Raw genomic sequence first — 25,955 nt, 5'->3', positions numbered from 1 at the left:
CAAGGCCATCAGTACAGATTGCCATACGTCACTGTATATGCTGGATGTTACCTATGTTTCTCCTACCACTGACAGTCTGGGGACAAAAGTACAATTTGGAATGCTCCGTTCCTTTGGAATGATCATAGTGAAGCTAAGGGGAGGACTTCCGGGAGTCACTGTTGGTGCAGGAATGGTGGAGGGGGCTCAGCTGGGTTGGAGAGGAAAGAGGTCTCACAGCTGGTGACTTCCTAGGAAACCTGCATCCACGCGGGTGCCAGCCATCGATGCCAACCTTGCTGAATGGTCGGGAGGCTCTGTGGTATAAAGTAGTTGGGCTTTGTAGTAGGGCTGCCTGGTCAAATCCTAGTTTTACTACTAACCAGCTGTATGTCCTTAAGAAAGACACTTGACCTCCTTAAGCTTCAATTTCTTTAAAAATGGAGATAATAGTACTTACCAGGATTAAATGAAATAATGCATATAAGATACTTATCACAGTGCCTGGAACATAGTAAATTCAATGAATGTTAGCTTTTATCATATTCATTGTTAACATTAAAATTGCTGCCTTTTGTCAGACACTTCAATACAGAACAGTTAAACTTCACGAGTTACTTCCAGTCTTCTAGCTGGAGTTTCTCAAAGTTTGGAATGAAGACCACTCAGGATGTGAGCTAAAGGTGCAGATTCCTGAGCCCCACCTGGAGCTACTGAATTGGAACCACTAGGATCCAGACCCAGTAATCTGGACTTTTAACACACTCCCCAGGGAAATTATTTTTGCCACACTAAAGTTTGAGATCCGCCCTCCAGGCTGAGGATCCTCTAGGTATTAAGTATCTTGTGTTTTAGGCTTGGGCATTTCTCTTCCAGATCTACCCCAGAAACTCTTGATTTAGGAAAGAGAGGCATTCCTGAAAAAGTTAAAGATAGCTTATAACCCTATTTTTTTCATTTAACTTTATTATCAATTGGATATGAATTTCTGCAGAATACAAACAAAAATTCCCTTTGGCAAAAAGAATGAAATTAAAACTTTTCAAGCAAGAAATGGTGAAATAAAGCATTTGGTTTAAAATATGTTGAGAAGTGTGAGTAGCGATTGCTACACCCGCTGCTGGAACTAGCATTTTACCAACTCATTTTGGAACTTTAAAAATGTAATCGTCTTTTATAAATAAAGTATCAGTAGTAATCTCTCACATTTATGTGATGCTTTTTCAGTTAATAAGGGTTCTTCACACGACTCTGTTGCATTTCTCACAGCCACCCTGTGAAGTAGGTCAGCATTTTTGGATTTGCTTTAAAAGAGGAGGAAAACAAGGCCTGAAAAGGTTAGAGGACCCTCCCAAGTCACACAGCTGGTGAGTGGCAGAGCTGGGCCTAGAGCCAGGTCTCAAAATGGGGAAGGAGGCCCAGAAGCAGCATCTGCTTTGGGGTCTGGTATACGGACTTAGATTCCAACCACTTGCTAGTTTCTGATCCTTGGTGGAATCTTTTAATCTTTCATATCTATAAAACAGAATTTATAAGTATCTACTGCCCAGGGTTTTAAAATTAAGTGAGATGTGATCGATAAAGGCCGTATTTCAAATGCTGGTGTCATAGTCGTGTGATCAATTTCCATTTCATTTTCTCTTTGACTCCACGTCTAGTGCTCTTGCCAGTGAACCTGGGCTCCTTCCTACCTCTCTTGGTCCCCACCCAAATCAGAGTCCTTGTTCTTGATTTTTTAGGTGGGTTTTTGGCTCCTTGGAATGGGCTAGGTAGCTCAGCTAAGGAGCTTCAGTCCCCTTTCTGGCAGCCTCTGTTGGTGCTTCACCTGATGGCACAGGAAGGAAAGCCACCTTGGGCAGTAGAAGTCGTGTGACTCCAGGGCCAGAGCTCTGCCATTTCTAATAGGTGGTGCCACAGGCTGGAGCCTTAAATACAGTTGTGACTAAGATAAAGTATTATAGCCCTATTCCCTAATATACAAGTTTTTGTATATTTATTTATAGCAAGGTTCCATTGTGTATTTGGCTTTTATATTTTTACACTTTTTGTGGTATAAATTATTCATCTGTAACTCTCTTACTGCCAAGTTTTCATTAAACATATTCAAGATATTTTGCAGCAGTACACCCTAGATTCTCATATCCCTCGATGGAAATAAAAAAGAAAACACCACTGGTGCCATCTGTTTGTCTTGCCTTACCTTTGTGATGGTCCCTATGCAGACAGTCCGAGTGGCTCTTACTGAAGTGTTCTTGATGAATAGCAGATCTAATTTAGGGTCAGGGATTACTTGATTATGTCCATTGGCTGGACCCTTACAGTTTAAATGGGGAATGACACAATCTATTTATCATCAGTGAATATTGCTGAAAGAATCCAAATGAGTTGTGGTCATTACTTTCTCTGACTCTTCTGAGGTCTTTTTTCCAACTTCCCAATCACTATTGATTGCCTTCTCGTCATCTTTCCTAAGCTACTTTCTCCTTCCAATATAGTAAGGCTTCAAGCTTAAACAGAAATATAGAAAAGATATTTTTTGTAAGTCCTAAATCTTTCCTTTTACATTCTGTCGCCAACAGCGGGAACTTATTTGTTGGAAACGATCCATTACCTTGTTCCTCAAGTGTCTGAGACTAAATAGGAAACCCTCAACACAGGATTGTTGATAATGGGGGAAAGAGAATCACAGTCAATTTGTGTTCGGGTGGTATTTTATCAGAGATAAAATACATTTTAAGGTGGAATCATTAGGTAAATTTATTTCATAATATGATGGTTTTAAACTGTCTCTTTACTCTTCATGAGTCCAGGCATAAAACATGCGACCTATAATTCTATTACTTTTCCCTACCTGAGCGTCAGCTCAGCGTGTGTTGCTGTTGACTTTGAGATGGTAGAATGGTTGGTTGGGTTTTTAGTTAAGCCCAGAGAATGGAATTCCCGTGAATGATTATTACGAAGGCCAAGGGAGGAAACCTTGCATGGTTTTTATTAAGTGTTTCTTTATGCTCATAGAACTGGGCTAACAGTATTAAATTAAGTGTTCTCATGAGCCTCAATATTTGCACTTTAATAGATTATCTATTCTGCCTGTAAAACAAATGACAAAGGCCATAGGTGCACACACTGTGTTTTAAGCATATTTTGTCGTCGGTTTACACGTGCAAGGACATCCGAGCTATCTAATATCACCGCTGCACTCTCCTTTTACTAAAAGGGGGGTAAGAAGCATGAATTACTCACATATTTTAAACAAAGGGCCTGAACCCAAGGGACAAGGCCACAGCTTTCCAGATTATCATAGTTTCTTTTCTTTTCTTTTTTTCGAACTTTTATAAGTTACATAAAAATTATTGATGCATGTGTAATCCCATTCCATAATAATCAGAACAGCTTTTGGTTAGTCATTTGCGTTTCATTTGCTGTTGGAATTTCAACAACCACTGAAGATTCTTATAGTTTAAAACCTTACCTCTTAAAGCAGAGACGCAGCACATTAGTAAGAGCATATCCTATCGTTAATAGTTACTTTTGCCTGTGAAAAAGCCGTGGAAGGAATAACCCAGTACTTTCCCATTTGTGTCTTGCTCAGGCCCTGTCCAGATCCAGGCTCAGTCCAAATCCGGGGTCTGAGAAGGGGAGGGACAAGTTGACAATGGTGTCTGTCCCTTCACGAGATGGTCCCTGAACTAGAGGAGATGTGAAGGGTGGAGTTGAGCCAGTCTGAACAGGCACCATTTTAACGTGGTCGTTAGTTATTTACCTTGTCATTTACTTATTTCAGAACTAAGTCAGTGGCTGCCCCTCTCCTCTCCTCCTTAACTGGGGCAATTTTGCTGTTAAAGTGCCACCCTCCCATGTTGTTTGTTCCTTACCTAGCCTGAGTGTTGTAGGAAAAGATACACAAACTCCTGAAAGAGTTAGGGGAAGGAGAATTAGAACACCTGGGTGGTGGGAGGTCTCTTTCTGGTGCGCCTCTCGTTAGATGAGGATGATCCCCCCCACACACACACACCATTAAGGACTATAAAAGAGATGGCAACTTGGGAAAGAGGAAGATTATTCCAATACTTGTTCTAAAAATTAAGGACAAGAAACTCAATATGATTTGGTAAATGAAACAAAACCAACTCGATTTGAGTTCCATGTATGAACGGTTAAGGAAAAAGTTCCAGGCAATGAGGAGAGAATGGAACAGAACAGGGAAAAAGAATGAAGGTAAGAAAGATACGGGCTGTGGGAGGAGAACACCATAGAGGAAGAGTCAGAGAAAGATGTGCGTATGTGTGCACTGAGAGTGAAGACTGCAGACGCCGGAGAAGATAGCAAAGAGCAGCATGACCAGAAGTGGAGGCACGTGGAAGCGACAAGCACACGGAGGCTTCTGTGGAGCAACATCACACGGTCTAGGATTTGGGGAAGTTGCTGCTAAGGGTTTTTGCTGTAAACCATAAAACTATTTGGCATTTTTCTTACCTACAGCTGCAAATGGGGCTCATGTCTAGTGCTGGCCTTGCAAAGATGAAATTAGATGAAGTGCCTGCCCTCTCTCATGTGGCCCTTCATGAAATCCATTGCCTTCTCTGTGACTGGCTTCTCATCTCTAAAATGGGTACAATAATGTCTTCTTTACTTGTCTGAAAATACAGTTTTAGGTAGATGTTAAAGCAAGTTGATGAAAATTTAAGATTTATAGGTACAGACTTCTAGTTATAAGATAAATGAGTACTGGGGATGTAATGTATAACATGATGACTACAGTCAACACTGCTGTACGGTATATTTGAAGGTTGCTAAGAGTATTTCCTAAAAGTTCTCATCACAAGGGAAAAAAAAACATTTTTTTCCTTTTTTTTGTGTATGTGTATCTATATGAGATGATGGATGTTAACTAAACCTACTGTGGTAATCATTTCACAATATATGTAAGTCAAGTCATTGTGTTATACACCTTAAACTTATATAGTGCTGTATGTCAATTATATCTCAACAAAACTGAAAAAAAGATTTTTAAGTAAATGTAAAGTATTATCCTGTTAGTGTTAAAAGTAACCAAAAAAAGGGAAAAAATGTCATTAGGGCTCAAGCTTTTCTATTTCTAAATATGTAAATATTTCCTCGTTCTTGCATTCAACTCCTCAAAATATGGTAGTTGATCTGGACTCTTAAGAGTTGCCTCCCTCCTTTAAAATCCTAGACGTATATTTACAACATGATCTCATTCTAAGGACTCTATAATCTAACTCCCATGCTAAAAAAGAACTATGCAGGGTCTTTTTTATTAAGACACATTAATTTTCATTTAGGGGAAATTAGGTAATGATGTGTAGCTCTGAATAGTGAGATGCTATTATTTTGATTTTATAATATATAAGGCCTAAAATTTCATTTTCTGGAGTTGGAGCACACTGCTGGTACTGTAGGCTACTCTTTAGTAATATTATCTAATCTGGCAGCTTTTAACCTGCGTTCCTCCAGGGGCTCCATGGACAGAAATCAGGAAGTGGGGTTTTATTTTTATTTTCACTGTCCTCTAGCTAAAATGTAGCATTTCCTTCCGTTATGAATGTAGGCATCAAACCAGAGTGGTGGTAGCAGCACCTGTGATCTTGTCACCGTAGGAATCACAGATCTTTTTCACATCACACTACAGGTTTTTGATATCCTAAAATCGCTCTCATCCTCATCAGTACTTCGGAAGTGTGACAGTGTTAGACCTATCACTAGTCCTCTTAATTCATGTGTTACATATATTATTATATCACGGTTCTGTTACTATTTTGACAATTGTATTTCAAAATAATCAATTTCCTTTATAATCCCATCTATTTTATTTTATGCCCTTAAAAACGTGATTCTAAGAAGGGGTCTCTGGGTCCCCAGCACTGTTATCAGACCTCTCATAACTGCCATGCCTTCTCCCCTTCCTCCAAGCAACTCTACAGCCAAGGGCAGGAAAACCTACAGAGTTCTGTTTTCCTTCTGTAAAGTATACGCCAAGGATGCTATGCAGAGCGGAAACGAGAGAGATTTTGAAATCAGACAGACTGGGTGAACAATGGGCCCCTCCCCTTTCTGGCTCTATTGACGTGAGCAAGTAATTTATTTATTTTAGCCCCAATGTTGTAATCAGTAAAATGTGGCAAATAGTACCTACCTCAGAGGGTGGTTGTGAAGATTAAATAAGGTAATATGTGCCTGGTATAGTTCTGGCATGTCCTAGGCATTCAAAAACCACAGCTTTCATTACTGTCATGACTGCAGTCCTCTGCAACATTAATTGTCAGGATGTTTTCCCTTCTCACCTCCAGCTTGGTGGCTATACCTGAATTCCCTACCGTATCCAGGACTCTGATAACTGGGAAAACCTGGGAGGCTTGCTTTTTGTGTTAATATGCATCTTCAGAACACCTTTGGCTTGTCCAGGGTAAATTCTCTTTGCTTTAGTTTTTTTTTTTCCCCCAGTCTTCACAAACCATCTTAATTTCCTTGCCTATAATATTTTCTTCTGAATTACCTTGCTGTGTTAGTTTCCCAGGGCTGCTGTAACAAATGACCACAAACTGGGTGGCTCAAAACAGCAGGCATTTATTCTCGCTGTAGAGGCCTGAAGTCTGACATCGGGTGTGGCGGGGCCGCGCTCCCTCTGAGGCCTGGGGGACAGTCTGTTCTGGCCTCCTCCAGCTCTGGTGGGGCGGCAATCCTTGGGGCTCCTTGGCTTACCGACACATCACTCTGATCTTTGCCTCTGTCCTCACGTGACGCCCCCTCTGTTTTTTTATGTCCAAATTCCCTCTTCTTCTGGGCACACTAGCCATTGGCTTAGGGCTTAATCCAGTATCACTTCATCTCGACTCGATTATGTCCAGAGACACCGTATTTCCAATTAAGGTCGCATTCCCAGGTGCTGGGGGTTAGGACCTCAATATATCTTTTAGAGGGACACAGTTCCACCCCCAGCACTTGGTACTGCACCTTATACGCTTACTTTAAACCAAGCCTCTGAATGGATATGTGTGACATTGGGTTTTTTGTGCCAATCTTTCTTTTATCCTCAGGTTAATAATTTACTCGCACTGTGGTTTCAAAAAATGTTTTGAAGTATCTAACTGGAGGTAATAAGATCTGTCTTGGCTTTTTTACTTTTGAAAAGTAAAGAAAGGAATCTTGTATAGGAAGAAAAAATGTGGGACCCCTGAATGGGAAAGTACTTAAAACTGTGCTGAGAAGCAAGAGGTAAAAGGGCAGCCACTCCACTGACAAGTCTGTTTACAAAGTTTACGACTTGGGTGTGAATTGGCCGTTCAAGCCGAGAGAGGCCTGGGTGATGTGAAGCTCAGGCTGCTGGATGGTGAGAAGAAGCGGGACTGGGCAGAGCTCAGGCTCGGCCACTTAGACCACTGACTGCAGTGCTACAAAGGCAGGAGAGAATCCCAGAGCATGGACGTGGTCAACTGCGTGTTCCTTCAGTGTGTCTGTGCGCCGCCGCTGCCTGTAGCAGAGTCCGGGGTAGGTGTCGGCTGGTTGGAGAGCGTTGTTTGTTGGTGCTGGGTGTTTGTATTTCCACGTGTAATCACAGACTACGTTCCCTGGAAGGAACCTAGGTCGTATTTCGGAAGTTCGTAAACTTTGCTAAAAGAAGATTCAGTTTTAGAATATGCGTCAGAGTTCAAATTTGTTTCACAAGGAATGTAAGTCTCTCTGGTTAAGCATAACTGTTTGAATGTGAGCTTAAATCTGAGGGATTTTACGCCTCTCCCTCCCGCCTTCTGTACTGTTGCCACGAGTAAAATGGACATTTCATTCTTATATATTATTCTGGAATTTTTGCAATTCCCGGAACATTCGGTACCACTAAGGGAGTGTTTTCTCCTTTTATATCTTCAGTGGGAGTGTGTAAATACTTAAAGTGGGATTACAGTGGGTTGTCCGTGCCCCCTGCGCGTAACGGGAGCCGACGTGGAAGCACAGTGTGTTCAAGGAGCCGTCCTGCGCCGTCTCCCGCTTTGCGCACCTTCCTCACCACCCTCCGTCACTTCCTGGACTGGGCTTTGGTCTCAGGAGGATTTGTTACTTGAACAACTGAGACAACTGCTTGTTTTCCTAAACCTGTTTCCTTATTTTCTTTTCGCGATCAGTTAGGAAAAGCAGGCTGCATCTTGCATAAGTGCAGGGAAAAAAAAACAAAAACTGCACGTAGATTATGACCAGACTACTCCTTGCCTGTAATTCCGTTGTACTTCTGTTTTTCTGACACGTTGTTTCTGAATCTTTTGATCACAGAGTGATAATGTAAATGGGTTTATTCTCATTGTGTGCTTAAGTTGTCTGTGCCATTTGATTATAATAGTCTGTTTTTCATATGTAATACAAAAAATAATATTAACGTTTCCATGATTTCTATCATGGTGGTGTCGGAGAGGAAATTTTATCACTTTGCCTCTACCCTCTTAGGTTAACTTTTTGGAGGTGTGCAAATTAAACTGACAAAAGACAGATTTTTATTCATGTAAGTGGGAGTTCACAGAAAAATGTGACTGGAGGAAGTGGTTAGAATTGGGGGCTTATATACCATCTTTATAGGGGAAGGGGAGGTGGAGAAGGGCACTCATGGGAAAATGGGTGACTTTCAGGGAAAATAAATGGGCCTGTAGAAGAAGAGATGGGAGAGATGAGTTTTATGACAATGTCTGTTTAGGTGAGGGCTTCTCCTCTGGGGTGACATGTCAGTCTTCCCTGGTTGGAAGGCAGAGAATCCTATCCCAAGAGAGGGGATTTATGATAACTGAGTTCTTTTGGGAGGCTCTGCTTTCAGGCAGAAAAGAGAGTTCAGAAAAAAAGCCTATTCTTAAATGCCTTCAGCTCAAAACAGTTTTTGTGCCACAATGGTGTGTTCTGGACGCCTTCAGTGGTGACTTGAATTAAAGATAGCATTCCAGGCAGTGAGAATCAGTAGACAGGGGCCAGCCCCGTGGCGTAGTGGTTAAGTGCATGATCTCTGCTGCTGGCGGCCCGGGTTCGGATCCTGGGAGCACACCCACGCACCGCTTGTCAGGCCATGCTGTGGCGGCGTCCCACATAAAGTGGAGCAAGATCGGCGTGGATGTTAGCTCAGGGCCAGTCTTCCTCAGCAAAAAGAGGAGGATTAGCATGGATGTTAGCTCAGGGCTGATCTTCCTCACCAAAAAAAAAAAAAAAAAAGAATCAGTAGACAGAGAGCTAAGTGGTGACGGCTAGAACCCATTTTCTTTTGAGCAGAGGTCACTTGGTATCGTGGGGAAATTTTCTGGTGTTATGGGAACAGAAATTCTGAGGCCCACATTTCAGTGTCTCGGCTGCTGCTAATTGGCTGTGTGGCCCTGGGCAAGTCACTTCGATTCTCTAGGTCTCAGCTTTCCTGATTTGAAAAATGATGGGCTGGAGTGGGATGGAGTGGAGTATCTGTAAATCCCTTCCTGTTTCCTTTGCTCTTCATCAGATTTGTCATAGTATATGATCTTAGGGAACCTTCAGGCACATCAGGTTGGAAATTATGGGACTTGCATTTCGGATCTCAGTTGTCACTGATTGGCAAGAGGTGGGACTTGTTGGGCCAGTCCGTCCTCATGGTGGGGCTGGGTTGCCCAGGGCTGCATGGCCTGCTCTCCCTGCCCTGCAGTCACATGACTCTCGTCTGATTATTGTAGTTGTCCTCCCTGTGCCCACTTCTGTTTTTATTGTCTTTTATTTTTAAATAATCTATAGGGATGGAGGAACTGAAGGCACCCAGGCCTGGCTCACAGGCACGGACTTGTGTCTGCTGCATACTTTTGCGATCCCTCTCTCTGCTCCCTCCGATGGAGCTCTGCAACAGCCCTCCCCTGGGCCCAGACTTGGGGGTCTGCTGAGATGGAGGTTATCTCTAGGCAGTGCTGAACCCTGAACCAGGGGAGGTTATTCTATGGCACTGCTTTTTAAGAGCAATAATTAACCATGGCTGATAAGGGCTATCTTACTTCCTATTGTTGGATTTCATCCTCACAAGGACGTATTATTCCCCAGGGAATGCTTGGAGAACTAAACCCACAGAAGTTCAGTAACTTGTGTGAGGTTACCGAGCTAGCTAGTGGCCCAGCCTGACTGCAACATAAGTCTGCCCATTTCCAAACTTCCTGGGTTTTTTCCTAGAGAAAGTTATTTGAAAAATTAGAAAGTATTGCCTAATTTAGGATCATAGACTCTCCAGCTGTGGGATTGTCTAGTCTGAAATCTGAGATCTTGAAAGGTTAGTTGTGATTTGTCCAAGCTCACAGCTGGTTAATAGCCTGATCTAGTTCTTTGAATCCTAGTTCAGTGCTCTCTCCATCAGAACTTAAGTTGAGTCATTGAATGTCAGACCCTAACAGCCCAGACTTCTTAAAGCACCTTCTATTTTTAAACATTATTGAAAGAAAATACCTTAGAGTAGCAACAATAGCATTGCACGTTCATTTCTTCTACTGGCAGGCCTGCATTTCCTCCACGCTATTGTTATGTGTATTTGGTGACACCTACCATAGTTAAAAGTTCTTTCTATTAACTCACATAGTGCTGATTTTCTTAATATCTTTTATCATAGCTCATCATTGGTCACCAAACATCGCGATTTAAATTATGGTTTTAATTCAGTCACCAATTAATTAAAGATAGATTTGCCTATTTTAATCCACATTTCAATTATGTCTTTCTATTATACAAATAACTTTTAAAATAAACAAGTAAATCAAGAAAGCCTTGGGGCAGGGCTGAGGAAGGTGGGAGGGAATGTATACTTGTTCTTTTTTAATACCTTCCTGGATATTGGCCCTCATCTAACTTGTTCGCATTTGAAAAGGTTGTTACTGAGGAATCCTGGAGGCGGGGCTCATCACAGGAGGAAGAAAGGACTGAGGCTCAGAGGATCACCAGGAGGAGATGGGGTTCTGGGAGAAGGTCAAGGCCTCGACCGCTCTCCGATTATGGTCAGTTGGCCAGCCGAAGTTTGTCTATTCCTGAAGACTCAATTGCTGTAGACCCCCAGAAAGAGGACATTGTGGACGGTGACCACCAGCCACGCATGGCCTCCACGGACCCTGCAGACCGGAACCCTGCCGTAGACTGCCCCAAAGGAAGCCGGAGAAGACGCCCTATCTCTGTGATAGGTGGGGTCAGCCTCTATGGGAACAGCCAGGCAGAGGAAATAGAGAATCTTCTAGCCCAAGTAAGACCTGATGTGCTTCTCCCAAAGCCAGAGAGCCCTCCAGCTTCCCGGCCTTTGTTCTCTGCTGCAAACTAAACAGAGGCCTGCTTTCCTTTCTCCTCTCTGCCTCCAGGATGGCGTCATCTGCTCCAGCCTTTCTTCCTGACTTTGTCTGAAAACACGCGTGAATTAAAACTAACCATCTGACGTTTGGGTGCTTCTTACTAATCTTCTGCCTTTCCTGGTGTCTCGAGTTATATGTGACACTAGTTTGCTGTTTGTTCTAAATCATCTGAGATTTGAATGAGGGGAAAGTAGCAGTGCATATTTAGTGAGCCTTCTGAAAGAAGAAATTCTCGACAGAGAAAGTGTCCCCCGTTGTTAAAATGTAAAGATAAGAAGAAAATAAAGAAGAAATCAATTTTTTAGGAGATAAGGAAATAATTGTTTTCTACCATTTTCTTACTCTTTACATTGGAGTTGCAGCTTTGCAACTGCTTTGACAGTAGATTAACATCTTAATAATATTATTCCCTTAGTATATTTTAGTAATTCAACAAGTATTTATCACTTGCCCAAAGAGCACTTTGAGGATACAAACATTTAAATGAAGGCCTGTTCAGGAGGAGTTTATATGATTTGGTGAGACTAATACCCAGCCATGGTCAAGGGTTCACAAAACAGTGTATGAGTAAGTGCCCAATTGCATTTTTTAAACTTGCTAGCTGATATCATAAATAACCCATAAAATTCTCTTAAAAGGGAAATTCTATATTGGTATTGGATTTTATGTTTCCATTCTCTCTGTAGAGCCCAGCACAGTGCCTTGTTTATAGCAAGCACTCAAAAACCTCTTGCATAATTGAATTAAACTGAATTGAATTCTTAAGGTAAAACCAAGTTAAGTTGAAGAACACCACGAACATTTTGTTGTGTTAAGATGCTATACGTGTTAGGAAATAATTCTCAACTAGAGCAAGCTATAATCTATTCTAACTTGAAACACAGCGTAGGGACGCTCTCAAGCACTTAGAAATTACTTCACTCCAGAGCATCAGAAAAGAGTGCAGTAAGGGAACTTCCTGCACTGTAGCTCATTTAGGGAGTTGGGGGGAAAAATACTAAGAAAACCTAAGAAAAGTGTGAACCAACATGGCCTTCGATGCAGTTAGAGGGACGGTTAATATGGAAAATCAAAAGAGCGTATAGATGATTCTAAAGAGAACCCGGGGAGATTTGTGGAAACCCAACTCTTCTTTTAAACAAAGCCCAATGTGGTGTTAGTTTAGGTAAACAAGGCTTGTATTCCACAAACACTTACTTGGTGTCTGCGTGTGGATGAGTAAAAGGAGGCCCGAGCAGTGCCAGGCCGTGGTGTCACCCGGGCCGTGGTCTGTGGTGCTGCCCTTGCTTCCTCTGGAGGCTGCTGCTGGGACACGTCTCCCTACCCTTCTGACCCTGCCTCTGGTGAGAAAGCCACCACTTCCTACATCGGCTTCTCCTCTTCTTAGTCGCTTTGCTTTTAGAGTGTTACCTATTGGTATGTCACTGACAAATAAGATGGAATGTGATGCTGGGAGGTAAGAGCCATTGAGTTGATACTGGCTTTTTAAGATTTTAGAGGAATTAATTGCAGTTGAGCCTTGGTGCAGCCTGAAGCTTTTGACATGAATTGGAGAGACCATTTCCCATCTGTGAGTAGCTTTGAGGTGCGAGTGCCGAGCTCCTCGCAGCTGTGCGTGTGAAGAGCTTGCAGGAGCTGCCACTTCCTGGCACCTTCTCACAGCCATTTGCTTTGCTTTTGTAGCCGGCAACCAGGCCGCCCGTGCCCGCTCACCAGGTGCCACCTTACAAAGCGGTTTCGGCCCGATTCCGGCCGCTCACCTTTTCCCAGAGCACACCCATTGGGCTGGACCGCGTGGGACGCCGGCGGCAGATGAGAGCATCCAACAGTGAGTCTCACGGGCCCTCCCTGGTCGGGGGTCTCTCCTTCCAGAAACTGCGTGGAATCCTTGATTTGACTTTCTAGTTAAGCTGAGGTGCCCAGTTGGTTGTGCACCTTCCTGCCTGTCTTGGCCAAGGTGTTGTTGCCTGGTACTGAGGAAGGCTCATCCCAGGAGCTGCTCTTGCAGGCGTGGGTTCGTCTTCAGCTGTCCAGGGTGGGTGCTCTGCATCATCACAGTGATCCTAAGTTGAGAAGCTTGCTCTTCTCATAGTGTCTGTACCTAAATTCCTACGGGTGGAGATCTGATTACGAATGGAGTCCCAGGGATTTGCCTTAACCTTTTCAAAGCTCTTTCTGGAGGTTTGAGATTTACCAATACTGTTTGGAACACCAAAAACAAGTTTAATGTAGTAGTTAATATGCTATCATAGTACTTACCCGATAAATGCTTGTTGATTTGAATTAATACCACGTTTGGGAATGACTTATAAATTCCTAACAAAGAAAATCTTTCCCTACACTAATGTTCATGTCACTGCCAGTCAGCTGGTTGGATAATGGCATGGCCGGGCGCACACTAGACGAGGATAATAAGAGCTCACATCGACTGAGCACTTGCCGTGTGGCAGACACCGTCGTCCTGTGTGCTCTGGTGTATGGTCCTAACCACATGCTGTGGTGGATACTATTATTATCCTCATTTTATGGATGAGAAAGCCCAGGTATAAATAGCTGAACTGCCCTTGAGTCACTCACCCCGGAAGTGGCAGAAATGAGGTTTGAATCTACAGTCAAATAGAATTTTCAATACCATGGCCCATGTTTTTAACACAGAGCTATACTGACTGTAAAGAATTGCAGCTGACTATTAATGATTATAGCTTCAGTTGCTGGGTTTACTGTCTTACTTTTAAAAACGAATATCGTGTAGTGAGTGTGAGAGTGATGAACTGGGAGTTAGGAGGCCTGGCTTCTGATTCCAGCACTGCCGCTAACTCCAGGTGTGGGCATGATGGTGGTGACAGAAGCCATAAGAAGAGGTGAGATTTAAATAGTGTGGTTTCAAGAGACTTCTTCAAGAGAGAGGAGGAGGGGAAACAGAATGGGTTGGAGAAGGGAAAGAGAGCAAGTGGGTGTGGCCTCACTGGTCAGGGGAGGCGTTCTAAAGACAGAGGGTGAAGACTGGTGACCAAGAATGGTGGCAAGGTCACTGATGGGTTCTGACACAGAAATTGTTGGAGAATGTCCTGGGAGGGCCATATGAAGTGGGAAAAGGTCAAAGAGTTGGTGCGTCGTGAGAACATGTTACCACCCCTACTTATTTTGTCTTGGTTTCTAACTCATGTCACATATATCAGGAGGAATCAAGGTTAGACTCTTCCGTCAAACAGGGTGAAAAGGGAGAGAAATTAGATGGCAGCTAGACGTTGAGGAAATTTGGGCCATCTCCTGCCTTTGTCGTCCTCTCAGCTGAGCAGGCTGGACGCCTTGGAATCATTGCACCCTCACCTTTGGAGTCACTGGGTCCCACCTGTTTGTCCTCAGGGTCACCTGCCTCTCAGGCTCCTTGACCCTACTCTCACGGCTACCCCTCCCCCGTCACGTCCTCAGGCCAGGCTTTCCTACACTCTCTGGTCAGACTTATTGTTCATGTTCAACTCTTACTTTGTTATTTCCTTGCAAACTTTCCCCATCATCAGTGGAATAAAGTCCCAGCTCCTTGAATGAGTTTACAGGTTTTTTTGAAGCCCCAGTCTAACCTTCCAAGTGTTTCTCTCACTTCTCCTGCCAGAGCTTACTGTTCAGCATCCCTTCACAGCTCCAGGCTTTCACATTCCCTCTGCTCCCTCTGCCTAGAATTTCCTTCCTTCACTTTACTATCTGTCAACATTCTTTCTATTCAGAATTCAAAACTCATGCTCTTGTATACCCTTGGTGACAAAGTAAATTCATTGTCATCCTTCTGCAAAGCAGTTTAGCCACCAGTCTAATGTTCATTCTCTCGGATCAGTCATGAGCTTCTGGTGATGTATTCTGAGAAAGTTATCCAAAAGGAGAAAAACGCTTGCACACACAGGATGTTCTTCACAACATTATTTGTGATAGCACAGAAGTTGAAGCAATGTCGATGTCTGGGCACAGTGGACTGGTGAGTTGGAGTGTTATATTTTGTCAGCTACTTTAAAACAGTTTACAACATAATTAGGAAAACCATGTAACAACATGAAAAGTGACTGCTGTAGTTTTAAAGTGAGAAAAAAGTAGGAAATAAAATCATATGTGTCCTGTATTAGTTTGCTAGGGCTGCCATAACTAAGTACTGCAAACTGGGTGACTTAAACAACAGAAATTTATCTTCTCAGTTCTGGAAGTCAGGTGAAGGTGTTGGCAGGGTTGGTTCCTTCTGTCAGGCCCTCTCCTAGCTTCAGGGCCCGTGTGCCTTGGCATGTAGATGTATTGCCCTTATCTCTGTCTTCATCTTCACTTGATGTTCTCCATGTCATATTGAATTAGGGCCCACCCTAATGATCTCATCTTAACTTGATCATCTACTAAGACCTTATTTCCAAATTCATTCACTGGTACTAGGGGTTAGGATTTCTGCATCTTTTGGGGGCACACAATTCCACCCATAATGTATACCATGATTGCAACCATATGCAACATGTACACATATGGTCAAAGATTTAACAAGAATATGCAGAAATGAAGGTAGTGTGGTTAGGGTGGTAGGAATATAGATGATTTCTCTTCCAACCCTATGCACACGTAAACAGCTTATTTCTGTGCTTTCTGTAAGTGTTTTGTTTTGTGTCGATGTTAGTGTTCTTTTGTTGAGAAGCAACAAAAACTAACTCTGACTAGCTTAAGTAAAAAGAATTTGTTGGAAGGGCGTCAGGTGTTCCCAAAATTGATGGAATGGCTAGGAAACCAGCCTAGGAAATGGATGGCGGTCAGGGTTGGCCCTGGGAGCCAAGGAACCACATGGAAGGAGCCAAGGAAGGCATGTAGCAGGAAGACTGGCCATAGTGCCACCCCTGGGAATGAGTGAAGGCCAACTAGCCCTCCTGTCCTTCTGTCACTCATTCAAGAGTCAAAGTCTCAGGATAGGGAGAATTTATGCCCTGATTTGTATCTCAGAGAGGAAGGACGGTTTGTGGGAGAAAAGGCAGAGGAAGAAAAACTGATTTGAAGGTTATTGCATGAGTCCAGTTGAAAAACGATGGCAACAGTGACCATAAAAGACATCCATGTCTTCCTTGAGTGCTCATTTTCTCAGTACCCAAGGAGGCTAAAATGGCTAGCCTTGGTTCTAACTCAGTGGGGCCAGGGCTGTGAATCCCAGTGGAAGTACTTCTCTCTTGGAGGAATACATTCAGTTTTGACAGAGCAGAGTTACTGGATGGGAAGAGAATATTTTGCAAATATATTTTTAAGGAATCATAAGAAGCAGCCCCTGTGTTTACCCTTTGTTTCCAGACCCATATATTTTGGCTATGGGTGAACATCATTATGTCAGTCACATACCCCATCCAGGACAGCATCGCAACTTCAAGATGTGTCCCCAAGCTGCCTCATAACTTCATTTTCATTACGCCATTATTCTGTTTGGTATGATCCCATGTTTCTGGGTGATGGTAAACGAGATAAAGCTAGTGGCACTCGTGGGCACTGGCCTGTCACCCCGTACTTCTGTCACTGGGGAGTCCTCGGGTAGAATCAGTGTTGTGTGATATGCCAGAACAGTGGATGAGGCCTTCAGCGAGATTCCAGCGGAAGTCTGACAGGTAAGGAAAACAAATCCAAATCTGGAATAAGTGTCTTTTCCAGTAAGGACAAATCATCTACCCCTCTATTATGAAAAGGATCCATTGTAATCAACTTTCCACAAGTAGCTGTCTGGTTCCTTCAAGGAACCATATCATTAACTTTGTTGAAGGGGACAGCCTGTAGTTTAACTCAGGCTTGGCATCCATTTCTGCCACCATGGCCTTTTTTTTTTTTTTAAACCCACTGAATAAGCATCAAGATGACTAAGAACAAAGATTGACATTTACAGAATGGAACATAATGTCCACACAATTATTAAGCAGCCTCTTTTGCAATAGGATTCACATGGGACACAATTAGACATTCACTTGGGACAGACTTTGAGTGTGTTCTGATGTATCTAATCATACTCCTTCCCCAAACCAGTCCATTACCCATTTTGTTCTTTCTAAATTCCTCCAAGCCATTCAACCAAGCCATTTGCTCCTAACCATGAATCCACACAAGCTAAATCCCTACTGACTCAGGCCGTCTGTCCTTTCAGGCAGAAAGGATTAGGAAGGGTATTGCTTAGATTTGACTACCAGGGGATTTCCCTTTCCTGGAGGCACAGTTACCTTTTGGGAAAGCTAGAAGGAAGAGTGGTAATAGAGGGATGCCTACCCCAAGGTTACGTGGCTTCTGCGTCATAAAGAGGCCTGGGTCTGGGAATCAGCTTAGATCTGGCAGCTGAGTGAGGGCCTTTGATTCATAATCGTAGTGATTCAAGTCAGGGAGATTTCCTACTACACGAATCAAGTAGTGCCTCAGTAGAGTTTCTCATCAGTTTTGTTCCTAGGAATCTGTAATAAGTTAAGCACAGCCAGAGATCTTGCGGATCAGACCATTCCAATGACCAAGCTGGCCCTGCTGCCTAGTACAGATACTATGCCCACTTTAACTGTGACGGATGTCCCACCTGCATGGAGATCCTGGACTTCATTGCAACAGAAGCATCTTGCACCAGCTTCCCTTGCCTAGAGAGATTAGCAGTACGTTGCTTATAAAAGTTGCTGCTACTTTCATCATGTCGTTTGGGAGCTATAGCCCGGGGGAGGATGAGTACATGATAGACCAGCTCCAGCCTTTCTCTCTTCCTGCCTTTGCACTCCGTCCTTTCCATATGCCAAGAGCTGGCCTCTCAGCTGCCTTAAGAGTGGGCCGGTACTGAGTCCTGGTTTACATCCCATCAAAGTTCTAGAATGACACTCAGCTTCATGAACTTATGTGTTGAATGCAAAATCTCTGATAGATGCCACCAAATGGATAAATTTGCTTTAATCTAAATCATGTTTGGTAAATGTAATGTGTGAACCTTGTTTCGATTCTGATACCAATAACCGAGTCATAAAATGATCATTTTTGAGACACGTGGGGAAATTTTCACATAGACTTAGTATTCAGTGAAGGAATTATTGTTAAACTTATTACTTAGGGTAATAATAGTGTAGTTATTTTTAAGTCTTTATTTGTTATGGGTACACACAAAAATATTTTTTACGTGAAATGATATATGTGACATTTGCTTTAAAATAGTCCAAAAAGTTGTTGGGAAATAGTTGGAAAAAGAATTGGTAAAACATTGATAATTGTGGTTCATCATGTGATTTCTCTATTTTTGTGTTTGTTTGAAATTTTCTATAAAAAAAGCTTTTAAAAATAATGAAAGTATATTTCCTCCTCCCTGGTCAAGTGCTCTCAAAATCTCCAAATCAAGAAATGCCCACAACTAAATTTTTCTCAAAAGGTAGAAATTTGAATATTAGCAATTTAATAATTTTTAACAAATGAAGACCTATTCCTTTTAGGTCAAGTGAGCTCTCCCTTCTCAGAACTTTGCAGCACTGTGCTGTGCCCTTTTCTAGCACTTGTCATTTCTCTCTTGCTTTATTTACACTACTTGTCTTATGTCCTTGTAGCCCATAGTCTGTGAAGGAAGGTCACGTGGAGCAGTCCTCAATTAACGTTTATCGACTGCATGGGTGTGGTATTGAAAGCATAGAATCTGGATCATGAATCACAGTGGCACTTATAAGTGCTTTTCTAAAGTTCATGGATGGGAGGCCACCAGCCTATAAAAACCCTGTTACTTTATTGGTGATGGTGTTGGTGGCCCTCCCTTTTCCCTGAGTCTTAGCAACCGGGCCTGCCCTGTGATAACTTTTTCTCGGGGAATTATCTTTGCTGCCTTTTGCTTTCCTCTTCTATGAAGCTTTTCTCTTACATCCAAGGCCACACACTCCATCACAGCCTGCCCACACTCCAGATTTTCCCATGCTTACTTCTGGTAGGTGGCAGGTTTTTTTTGTTTTTTTTTTATTGGTTTATAACATTGTAAAAATTTCAGGTGTACATCATTGTACTTCTATTTCTGCATGGACTACATCATGTTCACCACCAAAATACTAATTACAACCCATCACCACACACATGTACCAAATTATCCCTTTCACCCTCCTCCCTCCCCCCTTCCCCTCTGGTAACCATGCTTACTTCTGGTTCCTGCCATACTTCTTCCCTTAACTAGTCTGTCTATTGTGTCAGAAGTCAAATTTGATCACTTTTCAAAATTCTTATTGTTTCTACTCATCTCACTCATCAAGTTCAGATTAGCTTGCTCGTGTGATATAAACCAAGTGGTTATCTTAATTGTCTCCCAGAAAGGAGAACATCCAGTTTCCTTAGCTATCACACTTGAGTGGAATCTTTATGGGTCACAAGCAAAGGACTAAAGCATGACATTGAAGTCACTAGATTTGGGTATGCCATTTACTTTTTTTTTTTTTTCCCTTTTTCTCCCCAAAGCCCCAGTAGATAGTTGTATGTCATAGTTGCACATCCTTCTAGTTGCTGTATGTGGGACGCAGCCTCAGCATGGCCGCACAAGCGGTGCGTCGGTGCGCATCCAGGATCTGAACCCGGGCTGCCAGTAGCTGAGCACGCGCACTTAACCGCTAAGCCACAGGCCGGCCCTGGGTATGCCATTTAAAATACATCCATTTGTGGGGCCGGCCTGGTGGCGCGAGTGGTTGGGTGTGCACGCTCTGCTACGGCAGCGGCCCAGGGTTCACCGGTTTGGATCCTGGGTGCACACCGACACACTGCTTGGCAAGCCATGCTGTGGCAGTGTCCCATATAACGTGGAGGAAGATGGGCATGTATGTTAGCCCAGGGCCAGTCTTCCTCAGCAAAAAAAAAAGGAGGATTGGCAGAAGTGAGCACAGGGCTGATCTCCTCTCAAAAAAAAAAAAACACATCCATTTGTTATATTTTTTGAAAGCCTATTAGTAACCAATAAGCACTATATTATTTTGTAATAATGCCAGACAACAGAGGAGAGAAAACAAGATTAGGTACATTAACAACTAAATATAAAAAATAGAGAAAATGATTTTCTGAGGAGATAAATATAATGAGTTGACTTGATTAGACTTTTTTATGGCTTTTAAAAATATTTCTGAATTATTCAAATTATTGCTTAATTTGATTTTTTTTAAATTTTTACATCAATTTCTTGTGAATATGGTCACATTTTTCAAGCTGGGAAAGAGAATCAAATTAAGCAAGTCTGGCCCTCTAGTGACCTAGGCCAGCAGTGCTCAGTCTTCGGCGGAATGATGTAATAATTTAAGTTGCTAACAATAAGGTTATAAACTCTAAATCATAACCACCTATCCACATTTTTCATTAGGAAACAACCAAAAAATCCCATCCTTAATGGCATGATATGTATAAAGAACATCTTGATCTACAAAGGACCAAATAAGGCAAATTATATGCTGGCCACCCTATCTATGAAACACATGGGAGCTGGCCAATGACTGGTGAAGGGAGGAACTATTTTGAAAACCTATTCTGGGGTTTTAAAAATTCCCAGTTCTGCTGTCAATGAGAAAGCAAGTAAAAAATATTATAGACTGCACTCAAGTTGATAATTGATTTTACCAGGGTCTACCACTAGAATACAAAGTTAGAGATAAGTGTGAGGAAGAAGATAACTTAGAAATTTCCAAAATAAATTAACACTCCGTGATAAGAAAGCCAACATACTGCATTTTCTTTTTGCCACAAGAACAAATTAAGGACTATTTTAGAGAAACGTTCAACTCTAAAAATGGTGATGGCAATAGTGTCTACTATCTAATAACTTCCTGCCCCTGCAACAAATATTGCTATTCTTCCGATACACATATCCACGTGGATAACCTTGTCAGGAGACCGAAACTAGAGCGGCTTGTTGTAAACTCAGTTACCGTCTTCTGGGATGGACCCGCTGGCCCTGACAGTCTGGACATAGTTTTAATAAATGCTTGCAAACTGCCGGTAGGCGTTGGCTTCTGCCCAACGTCTTAAAACTTGTCAGTCCCATCTGTGACTTCTCCGCGCGGAGGTGGGTGCTGGTGCCTGCGGGAGTAGCGGCGAGACTCTAGGGGTCCTTAGTAGGTGATCCGCGGGGGTGAACCCCGTGGGAACACCGGGAGCCCTCTTTGCTGAATCAATGATAATGCGAAAGGCCCAAGCAGAGACGACAGGACTTGGCAACCTCCTAGGGGATCTTCGGAGAACTCTTCTTAAGTCGAGGCCAGCACAGTCTGGCCTGTGCCCAGCCAGGCCGATCCAGTCCTGGAACCTCCGCCCACGTGGCCGTGCACGCAGGGCGCTGTCCCCCTACGCCGCCCCCGGGACGGCCACCGGCACAACAGCCAACCCCACGACTGCCACCCCACAAAGGCCCACAGACCTTGCTTGCTTTCATTTGGTAAAGATTTTCTATGCAGAGTTAAGATTGGTTTGTCTAAAGGAAAAAAAAAGTGTACCAGGACATTTTGTTCACTGTTTTTAAAACCCACTAGTTTGAAAGTACAGTTGGGGGTTGTCACTCAGGGGTGACATTCTTCCCATGTCTATAACTGCTGTTTCTTCAGTTTGATTTCATACTGAAATGTATTTGCTCAGAAACGGAAAAGATTTTCTTATGTATGTATTTATTTACGTTTCCTCATTTAGGAACTAGTATTGGTTGTAAAAGCAAGTTCATTCAACCTCTTTATGAAGTTGAGAAGCTGAATGTTATTGAGAAATGATAAAATGATTAGGACATAATTAAGCAGTGGTATTTCAGGAAATGTCCACGGTGCTCTAAAAACTTTCTGAGTTGGTCTTTTAATATGCTCTTGGTTTATGAGATACCTCATTTGTATCGATCCGTTTAACAAATATATGTGATGTTGCATAATATATATGTGCGCTGTTGTAAGTGAGGCCCTGTGCTAGAGGCTGGATGGTCATGAGGAAACCAGAGACGGTTCTCACAGCACCTCTAGTGTGGTATACAGATGTGTAGAGCCATTGTAGCAGTAAAGAAGTTAAGTGTAAACGGAGAGTGTGCACATCAGATCCTGGGAGTCCCGAGACTTCCCGACCAAAATAACGTGAAGGATGAATGGGAGTTAGATTAAGTTCGTTGGTAGGGGAGAGTGTATTCCAGGCTGAGGGAACAGCATGTGCAGAGGGTGGAAGGCAGAGAAAGGAGAACACATTTAAGAAACTGAGGTTAGGGTTGCCCAACAGAAACTTGCTTAACCCGTCCACAAGCTTGTCAGATGAAAGACGTCCTCCACATGCAGACTGATGGCTAGGGCAGTGGAGTGCTGGCTCTAGCAGGCCGCTCACTCACTATGCTCTCATTGCTGGAGTTGTGTCTTTACCGGGAGTCAAGGGCCTGACTCCAAACCTGTTTATGGCAGTTGTATTTATTGTTACAATTATGGGACTTATTTAGATACATAAACAAATGAAGTGTAAATATGAAAGTAAAAAGAGACTCGCGTCTTTGAAAACTAAATCGAATACTTTGGAGAGACTCAGTAAAGAAGAATTGCTAAAAAATTATTTTCTGTCAAATTAGATGAGAATTGACAGCTGTGAAAAATGGAAAAATCAAAGAATCTGTACTTAGAATGCTTCACAATTGTCTCTGGTTATTACCGTACTTCAGAATACAGTACTGGAAATCATAGTTGACACATTCTGGGTGTGACCTGGAATTCTGGAATGCAGAGTTCCAGTCAGATGATCATAACGAAGACCTCTGGTCCTACATGATAACAAAGATGAATTAATTGCACCTTTGTATGTTTTAGGTTAAAATGTTTATGGCACAAACGCATGCATCATTATTTCTGATTTGGGGCTTTTAGGCAGCCTGATTGCTCCTGGTGGGGGAGACTCCGTGGCTTTAGCAGGATGAAGGTGAGGGGAAGGGCTGAAGGGTTGAGAGGCGGGTCTAGACTAGAGATCTGACTACTAGAGGTAAGAAGGAGCCTGCCCATCCAAGGCCTCCTGTTACGGGGATTAGACTTTATCCTGGGGGCAGCTAGGACCACAGAAGGGTTTAAGTGGTGTGAGAAGATCAGATTTGCATTTTAGAGGGATCCCTGGCTAGATTGTGGACCCACCTGGAGACAGGAGGAGTCTGTTGCTTAATCAAGGGTGCAGAGCTCTGAACTAGGAACATGACGGTAGTTCTGGAGAAATGAAAACTTGGAGGTCAAGCTAATTGTCTGGATGTTTTGTGTGCTGACACCCAGATCCTAGGTGATGGGGAGCACAGGAGAAGAGCACACAAAAGGAGGGCTTGGTTCCATTCCAGGCATGTTGAGCTGAAGGCACAGGTGGGACAAGGAGGTAGAGATCCCATCACCACACCCTTGATCATAGGGGTCTTCACATTGAGGAGGAGGACCCAGGCTAGAGGCGAAGATTTGGGAGTCATCAGCAAATGGAGGGTTGTCGTTAAAGCTACAAGAAGGAATATTATCATCCGGGGTGTGTGTGAAAAATGAGAAGAGGATCAACAGCGTTTGGGGACCAGTAAAGGAAAAGAAATCCACGAAGCTAGAAAGGCAGTAGCCAGACAGGTAAGTGGTGTCCCAGACGTCAGAGGAAGCCCAGCTTCAGGGAGGGAGTGGTAAACAGTGTCATATGCGACCAGTGTCAGGTCAGGCACTCTGAAAAATTGCTGTTGCTTTTAGTGGCAAGGAGGAACTTGTTGGCCTTGACCAAAGCAGTATCAGTTCACCTGGAGGGCAGAGCCAGGAGGCAGTGGAAGGTGACTGCAAGGTTGGCGGGTGAGGGTGGGGGTCAGGACCTTAAGTTTTGGTACGGAGGTATTTTATGTATGTTGTTTATCTGCGTTGGTTTTCTGATTTTATAGCTGAAAATTTCCCATAAATGCTAAGACTAATTAAAAATGATTTATTTTCCTACCATGTTAAAAATTATTTTGGCTTTATGTTACAGTATCTGAAAGCTCATTAATATGAATGTGTCAGTGTTTATTTTTACTAAATATTTTTGAAAGAAATTGTAATGTTAAATATACATCAGAAAGTTCCATTCTTTGCTTTGGAGTTATGATGTACCCCAGTTAAGGAAGTGGGAGAAATTTAATCATAAGGGTTTATACCATTTCAATTTGGATTTTTTTGTTCTTGTTTTTGGTGAGGAAGATTAGCCCCAAGCTAACATCTGTTGCCAATCCTCCTCTTTTTGCTGAGGAAGATTGGCCCTGGGCTAACATCCGTGCCCATCTTCCTCTACTTTATATGGGATGCCTGCCATGGCATGGTTTGATGAGTGGTGCATAGGTCCACGCCCAGGATCCGAACCCAAAAACCCCAGGCCGCCGAAGGGGAGCGCGTGCACTTAACCACTACACCACCAGGCCATCCCCTCAACTTTGATTTTTTTTAACTAAATAAATTGGAAAAAATTACTGAAGCATTTTTTTGAAAAGTCTTGCATTGAAGTTACTTTATTAAAACACTTTAGATTTATTTTTTACTTGGTCAAAACAAAGAAAATAGGTTTTTTTCCTCTGCCTTAGTTTTTTTTGTTGTTGATCCTACTTGTAATTTGTTGGAAACAACAAATTTACTCATTGATAGTTTGATTAAAAACAGATCCAACACATTTCTGTTTTTCCTTAGTATGATCTAGATAGAGTAAGGCATTTAGAATTCCTGATAGCTAGACCTAATGAATCACAAAAGGAAGGGGACTCATCCAGTTATTCTGGCATCGTTCTATTCTACTTATTGTTATGAAAGTTGATTTTCTTATTAACAAACCTCTGGGTCAGAAAAACAGTTGAACCCCCATCCTTTATTGACTAGCTATGACCTTGGGCAAGTTACTTAGCCTCAAAGTCTTCATGTCCTCTTCTGTCATAGAAAGTATTAATGTGATCTTCCCCACAGATGTGGAAAGGCCCTGGTGCACAGTGAGCATGCAGTAAATATCAGCTGTCATTATTGCAGAGAACTAATGGGAAGCATTAATGACACAGGAGACAAGCGTAGTGATGAGCAGTGAGCCATGCATGTTTACAGCTAGAGTTCTGAGTTACTTATTTAACTGCGCTAACCAGCAGTTTAACCTTAGACAAGTCACTTAATCTAATGAGTAAAGTCCTAGAGCACCAGGAGTCTATATGAACAGTATTCTGTTTAATTATTATCCAAATATAGGTTAAATGAATTTAAAATGCGTACACTCAGGTTATTAGGAAAAAAAAGAAACTTGACTAACTCTTTTCTGTTGATTGTCTTGACCCAAAATTTCAGGCATTATCTAAGGATTTTCCAAAGTCTTACCCAGAGACTCCACTAAATTTTTTGTTAAAGAAAAAAAGAAAAGCAATAGCAGGTGTTGGGCGTGTATGTGATGTCTTGAAATTATTTTAACCACACTGTAAAACCTTCTGGTCTCATCTCTCATTGTTTGGATTATCTCTTTCTGCGTCTTCTTTTCAAAAATTTTCTTTTAATAATGTGTCAGAGAGAAAATATAGAATCAGATCTTACTTGCTCAGCACCTGTTGAGAGTGGTAGTAACAGCATTCTTGGGAAAGCTTGCTGAAGTATTGGTGACATAAAGTTTTGATTGTTCAGTGTGGGTGTCATGTGTCTGCTCTAGTTCTCTCCGCCCCGCCCCCTTCGTGCTTTATACTCTGATACCAAG

At 42.6% G+C, this 25,955-nt stretch overlaps 1 protein-coding gene across 5 annotated transcripts in view; it reads left to right on the top strand.

Annotated features, from left to right (window-relative positions):
• Nucleotides 1-25,955, top strand: part of SPATA13 (spermatogenesis associated 13) — a 350,174-nt gene that overhangs the window by 284,488 nt on the left and 39,731 nt on the right. For 3 of the 5 annotated variants that reach the window (XM_058547859.1, XM_058547862.1, XM_058547861.1), the window contains 2 exons: nt 10,832-11,197; nt 12,984-13,128. The exons of 1 other annotated variant lie outside the window; for it this stretch is intronic. In XM_058547859.1, the coding sequence (XP_058403842.1) occupies nt 10,832-11,197; nt 12,984-13,128 (511 nt within the window). The remainder of the gene's footprint in view (nt 1-10,831; nt 11,198-12,983; nt 13,129-25,955) is intronic. One more of the 5 variants, XM_058547860.1, reaches the window with a different exon arrangement.

The sequence above is a fragment of the Diceros bicornis genome, chromosome 9 (genome assembly GCF_020826845.1).
Source record: "Diceros bicornis minor isolate mBicDic1 chromosome 9, mDicBic1.mat.cur, whole genome shotgun sequence".
In the NCBI taxonomy this organism is placed as follows: domain Eukaryota; kingdom Metazoa; phylum Chordata; class Mammalia; order Perissodactyla; family Rhinocerotidae; genus Diceros; species Diceros bicornis.
The sequence above is the reverse complement of the archived record's forward strand: the minus strand, read 5'-3'. Positions and strand labels throughout refer to the sequence as shown.